Source organism: Merops nubicus, unplaced genomic scaffold (assembly GCF_000691845.1).
Source record: "Merops nubicus isolate BGI_N331 unplaced genomic scaffold, ASM69184v1 scaffold36515, whole genome shotgun sequence".
Classification (NCBI taxonomy): domain Eukaryota; kingdom Metazoa; phylum Chordata; class Aves; order Coraciiformes; family Meropidae; genus Merops; species Merops nubicus.
In genome coordinates this window covers 391-731 of record NW_008608246.1, presented here as the reverse complement: position 1 = coordinate 731, position 341 = coordinate 391, and the positions used below count along the sequence as shown (strand labels likewise).

The 341-nt window shown below is 67.7% G+C and overlaps 1 protein-coding gene across 1 annotated transcript in view; it reads left to right on the top strand.

Annotated features, from left to right (window-relative positions):
* Nucleotides 1-338, top strand: part of TPP1 (tripeptidyl peptidase I) — a gene marked incomplete at its 3' end in the record, with an annotated part of 5,201 nt that extends 4,863 nt beyond the window's left edge. Inside the window, exon 8 of the mRNA XM_008940210.1 lies at nt 238-338. Coding sequence (XP_008938458.1) covers nt 238-338 — 101 coding nt within the window. The remainder of the gene's footprint in view (nt 1-237) is intronic.
* Between the last annotated feature and the right edge of the window lie 3 nt (nt 339-341).

Genomic DNA, 341 nt, shown 5'->3' with positions numbered 1-341 from the left:
CCTGCGGCGGCCGGGCCCATCCGAGAGCTCCTGGGGATACCTTGAGCCCCGCGGGCAGGCTGCTGCCATGGGTGGTCCTGAGCCCCTTCGGGGGGCTCCTGAGGGTCCGCCCCACCAGAGCATGGGGTTGCTCAGTCCCAGGGGGACCTGCACCGCTCCTGGGGAGGGGTCTGGTGTTTGGGATGCCACCAGGGCACAAACTATCGTGTGCCCACCTGCGGTGCCCACCCGTCCCTCCCAGTCCCTACGTCACCACCGTGGGTGGAACCTCCTTCAAGAACCCCTTCCTGGTGACTGCCGAGGTGACCGACTACATCAGCGGGGGAGGCTTCAGCAACGTC